At 28.9% G+C, this 5,850-nt stretch overlaps 1 protein-coding gene across 1 annotated transcript; it reads left to right on the top strand.

The window, feature by feature from the left end:
• The first annotated feature begins 18 nt into the window (after positions 1-18).
• Positions 19-5,624, top strand: LOC132733737 (uncharacterized). The gene is made up of 9 exons (XM_060720411.1): positions 19-183; positions 1,347-1,416; positions 1,828-2,004; positions 2,358-2,483; positions 2,972-3,086; positions 3,272-3,348; positions 3,807-3,941; positions 4,530-4,557; positions 4,786-5,624. The coding sequence occupies exons 1-9, from the start codon at positions 55-57 to the stop codon at positions 4,949-4,951; spliced, it is 1,023 nt and encodes a 340-aa protein (XP_060576394.1). The 5' UTR covers positions 19-54; the 3' UTR covers positions 4,952-5,624.
• Positions 5,625-5,850: the final 226 nt, after the last annotated feature.

The raw sequence follows: 5,850 nt of genomic DNA, 5'->3' as shown, positions 1-5,850 counted from the left end.
AAAGATCAAAGACAATTTTCTGCATTTTCATTAAACATCCTGCATTCAAAACATATGCGTAGTATTTTCTTTCTTTTCTTGAAGAATGTGACAGCAACAACAAATTTCCTACAGAATCATTTCGAAGATTATCTTTACAAAATAACAGTTTATGTTGTGCCAGAAGAAGAATATACATTTAAGGTAAGGGAATGTGTAAATATCATTGTTTGCTTTCCATTTTAAGAAATTTGAAAAAAAAGAAAAAGAACACATATACTTACATACAATTGTGTGTTTGTCCTGTCAAATCATTAAATTTAAGCTTTACAACTTTAATAATATTAAATTCTTATAACGATGCATTGTAATTGGTCATTCTTTGTTTTAAACAGATTAAGATAAATGATATTTCAATTTTTGAACAATTGAAAACTATTGTATCAAATACCTCTTTACAAACAATTAAAAGACATTACTTCAAAAAATTTATTATAATTAAGAACTATTTAGTCAAATCATTTCGAGGAGTCAAAACTGTTTTATTGATAAATGTATCAATGAAATGTTGCGCTCCATTATTTGCATTAAAACTTTTATTGTTATTTCGATGAGAAGTAACATTTGAATTACTATTTCCAATTACTTAAATACTAAATTAATTATTACATATTAAGAATTATACCAAAGATATATACCATCAAATTACTTTAAACAATGTCATTTTGTTATTGAAGAAATATATGGTCAAATCACCTCCAAGAACATGTTAGTTAAAGAGATGGCGGGGTTTTATTGCAATTTACTGTATCACAAAAAGATACATTGCCATTATAAAGCATATTCTTTGTAGTAGCTAAAATACCCATTTCTAAATGTAATACAGGCAAAAGTACAAATATTCAAGATAGCCGCCAATATGGCCGACATAAATTACAAAATACCATATACTTTTTTTTCTTGACTTCTTAAATTAAAATTGTGTACAAAGTAGTATTATTTGAACATTATGAGATAAAATATGGTTAATTTATGATTCAATCAAGCAAAACTTTAAAATTATCACTATAAATATCACTTAATTATCGTTTCATATTACATCGATTTTGTGTCTCTTGACATCAATGAAATATTGGTTCAAATCACTTCAAAACAATATTAAGACTATCGTGTTGGTTATATTTAACATATTGTTGGTGTTTAAAAAAGTTTCTTATATCTGATAATGAACAGTAAAAAAACAACAAATAATAGAGAAAGACAACGAGGGTTGGCTATAGTTATGTTTGGAATACCTATACCATTCGTTTGTAAAGCCATGCGTGCATATAAATTATGCATAATTATCTCAGATATTCAAATTTTAGGTGTATGCTGTAAATGAAAATCAAATGAAAGGAGAACATATTATGGTTACACAAGTTGCTCCAGCAGGAGGTTTGTTAATTTTATATTTATTTCTTGGTAAGGTTTGTTTATTTTATATTTATATTTCTTTGGTAAATTTCATCTTTTCACTACTATGTTTCGATTGATTTGTTAACTCAGAAACTAATAAAGGCCATTGCCAAATGCCAAATAGTAGTTCGAAATTTGACTTGTTTAATTCCTTTAAAGACAAGTGCGTAACATGTTAAGTACTTAACGTGCTGTTGTTGCTGCTTACTAAGTAATGGTTATCACTATTCTAATTTATTGTCTCTCAAAATTGTCATTACTCAGTACAAAAACCATTTAGCATCTTGTTGAAGTAATTTTGCCAATTAATTCCACATATATACGATTCCTTTGATATGATATAAACTATAATTTGCTGTAGTAAATACAGTAAAAGAACTTTGATTTCAGTTCCTGCAAACATCGAAGAAACTCTAGATATTGCTGTCATCGCACTACAACGGGAAAAGGCTGTCGGTGAAAGACAAATTACGCTTACATTAGTCCGTGACTTTTTTGAAGAGTCAACAAATGGCAAAGTACAAGCCACTGGTCTCATTGTGTGTATTAACAACTGCGACCTTGACGGTAAAATGACACTGTTGATAATCTTCATCATTTTGTTTAAGAGGTTTGAAATTGTTAAGAAGAATTTGCAGAATATCAATTTGAAATGTAAATTCATGAATTTGTATCAGATACTAAGTTACAACTTTGATTATTATTTTTAAATATTGCATTACTGCATAGTTCAACATTTGGTTTTAAAGGACAATCATAGTGTCTTAAGCGTAAATGGAGTGTGAACGAGTAAATTGCTTTACCTAAGATAAATAATATTGATTTTTAGAATCGTTTATAAGGAAGCTTATTTTAGACTTGTCACATGATAAAGATGCAATCGTATTTACGTTTGATTATTAGCGCCAGTATTTTTGTAGGCGGTGTGAAAATAACCGATGTGAATGCGATGGAAAATTGGGCGGGAGCATCAAAAAAAGGTTCGATGTCATATCGGGCAACAACTCCAGAATGGCTGGATAAAGCTCATACTCAATGTGCATGTGGTATGCTATAGATTTACTTATTATAATTAACTAAAATTTCAATATATTTTTAAATTCAAGTAGTTTTGCAGTCCTTACACTTTTAGCTAGTGTGATATATACACTTGTCACTGAGGCTAAACTCTTTAAAAAATAAGTTTTTACGATATATACTTTAAATGCTGCTGAATCATTTAGAAACGTGATTATTCATGCATAACTTGCAACTTTCTGAGTGAGATGAGGAAATATACTTAATTTATCAACGATTTGTAACTTTAGTTGAAACGCTAAATTATTTTATAATAATCTTTGCTCAATTTTTTATTCTTGGATGAAATACATTGGAATACATGGGACTTTAATGATTTAAACTTTCGTCTGCAGATTTTGTTTATATATTTGGTGTTTTGTCATATTCAAATTAATATGATAAGTGTCTACGTTCTTTTTGGAATAAATAAGCGCGAACACATATTAAGTACATTGTTATCATGATTTATTTTTAGGAAGAAATAAACGGGAAGTCACAAATATTGAGTACATTGTTGGCAGTGAGGATTGTACAAATGTCTCGCCAGATGAATTTTGTAATGGTCCTCTTAAACCAGGGACAAGTTATAAGTATTGAACTTGTATTTGTTCTTTAAAACTTCTACAAAATAGACAAAAATATTAACATACTTTGATAGAAAAAACAAAATTGTTATTATTAAAATTAAACAGATTAATACAATTATAAGGTGAACCGTTTTTGACATGATTAAATTGTTGAAGACAATCTGTATACATTGATTGGTTGTTTACAGGTTTGTAGCATTTAGCTGTACAAACGGAGGATGTCTTTTTAGTCGACAGTATGGACCATTTACAACAGCTAAATCAGGTAAATTTTAATATTAAATGAGATAGAAAAATGGTCAATAAGAAAATAATTATAATTTCATTTATGTATTAATTATTCATTAATATGTTGTTTGGTTTTCTTTTTGATAATTCAGAACACATTTGACCAGTTTTACGAAATTATTTTGATATCTAAAAAGCACTGTTAAAGTCTGTATTTAATAATTTTAAGAATTTTGGTGAAATGTGATTGTAAACAGAAACATTCTACCAGTGTCTACTGTTTTCTTTTTTTCGTATCAAAAAAGGATTTTTATGAGAAGTTTCTTATGCTAGTAAATAAATGTTTCATGCTAGTTCAATATACAATATAGGGAAATCATACAATTAACTTTTATATGAATTAATTGATTTTCCTTATTATTATTATAGACTTGGAGAAAAATAAGTCTCATTTTGTATTTTAACTTCATATATATGCTTACTGTTTTTATTTAGAAGCGGTTCCATGCGATGCTGTAACAGGCAGCACACAGACTGTCATCGTTGGAGTTGTACTCGGTCTGGTTATTGTCGTTCTTCTAGTATATGCTGGTTTTATGACTTATCTAGTCAGAAGGTACAGGGCTAAAGGTAGGATATATTCACACTTAAACTATATCTTATAGAAATGGCTTCAAAGAATGGATAGAAATAAAGAAATTATAAGTGATTTAGAACATTTTTAAATATACATGTATAATTATAATTAATGATCAATGAAAGATATGTCTGCATCAAAAGCTACCACATAATACAAGACTACGTGTTAAAAAATACTTCGTCACACTGCCTTGCTATCAGGATAAAAGCGCTTTTATAAAACCACACTATAAATAATTTGAACGTTAACCTGAAAAATTAAAAAAAAGTAACACGGTTAGTCCATTCGATGCATTAAGATACCTGTTTCGCCAAATGAAAAAAAAAAACGGAATTCAAATAAAGGTTAGATTTTCATCTCAGAACATAATGGTTCTACTCGGGTGCCCGTTCATGTGTGAAATAAGCTAGAAAATCACCGTTTAATAATTAAGTCTTGATGATATTGTAAGTACAACAAAGCTAGCAGATACGAATCGAGGTCATATAAAGAAAAAAGAAACTTGTCGTGTTAATCACATGACGTATTGAAAGCTGTGTTTAATTCTTTGTTAAATATTTATACGTAATCTTTTCCAGATGAACAAGAAATAAAACTTGACAATGGGTAAGTTAAGTATAAATTATACTTTAAATGATGAGTGACTAGTGCATAATTTAGTAACATTATACTTACGAATGCAGACAGACGTGTCTATGCATGTATAATTATAAAAGTCTTAACTGAATATCAACACATTTTCAACACATGGAATAAAATTATGATGAATGGTTTACAAAGTTAGATAAAACCTATCAAATTATGGCTTTTGCTAAACATTCGTTTTAATTTCAGAAAAGATCGTAAGAGTCAAACATATGTTAATGAAACATTCATGACCGGTTCAGCATCAAATACATCGGGAAACTTAAACGTTGATTCAGGAGTTGAGAGCGTATATTCCAGACTCGATGACAATGTTAGAGAAGACAAAACAACATATGAAAGTCTTAGACCTTGACATAATACGACGTATTTGCTTTTAGTGCCAGAAAAAACTCACCTTTTCTTCATATACATGTACTATAAACAAGCGTATAATATGCAAATAAGTATGGATTTTGTAGCTGGTGAATATGATGTGATATGTACTGAAAAAAAATTCTTGACCTAGGCGATGGCTTGTCTACTTTTTTCTATAAATTGGCCCTGTCTTTTAAATGAGGCATTAGCATTCGTATTCGTATTGTTCTTAAAAATGTAAAGACGGTAACTAGAATAGACTTATTTGACTCTTATTAAAGAGTCATTAAACGTTTGTTGTTGTTTGTTTTTTCCCAGAATAATAACAACATTCTTGGCGCAACGTCACGCCATAGTCTCGCGTCTCTCGAGGGATTTCCAGAAAATCTATATTGAGAAGAAAAACCGAAAATCTATTTTTAGGAAAAAACAGTGAATATACACTGATATTGACCTGTTATTTTTTACAAAAAGATGGTTGTAAGCCAATCAGAGAAAGCCAATTTTAAAGCTTTTTATAGATTATATAATAAATAATATTATGAATGCTTATTTTAAAAAAAACATTTTGTATGCTAATTTGATGTACAAATGTTTCATATAAATAAAATAGAGTTATCAATAAGACTAAGTCATGAGGCATTTGCGCTATTGTCAAAACGAATAACACAGTAAGATCAAAGCACTGAATGTACTGATGGGGAGGCTATGACAGAATGTTTCAGACTTACAGTTTCTTTTCTTTTTGCTTAAAATGTGCTGTTATTTCAATTATTATCAAAATAAGAAGATATGCACATTGCGCTATTTATCCTTACTGTTGTGTTCAACCATTCATATATATGGTTAATATGGTTGACTATTCATTTTGTTAATATTCCAGAACATTTCATTTAG

Source organism: Ruditapes philippinarum, unplaced genomic scaffold, assembly GCF_026571515.1.
Source record: "Ruditapes philippinarum isolate M1 unplaced genomic scaffold, ASM2657151v2 ctg21782_1_1_1_1, whole genome shotgun sequence".
NCBI lineage: Eukaryota > Metazoa > Mollusca > Bivalvia > Venerida > Veneridae > Ruditapes > Ruditapes philippinarum.
This window is presented reverse-complemented; position numbering and strand designations above follow the sequence as displayed.

What these genes read in the sequence shown, in the direction of transcription:
- LOC132733737 (XM_060720411.1), top strand. Translation starts at nt 55, where the DNA reads ATGCGTAGTATTTTCTTTCTTTTCTTGAAGAATGTGACAGCAACAACA. An exon ending in AAGAAGAATATACATTTAAG is followed by an intron (nt 184 to 1,346) that starts GTAAGGGAATGT and finishes TTCAAATTTTAG; the next exon opens with GTGTATGCTGTAAATGAAAA. An exon ending in CAGAAGGTACAGGGCTAAAG is followed by an intron (nt 3,942 to 4,529) that starts GTAGGATATATT and finishes AATCTTTTCCAG; the next exon opens with ATGAACAAGAAATAAAACTT.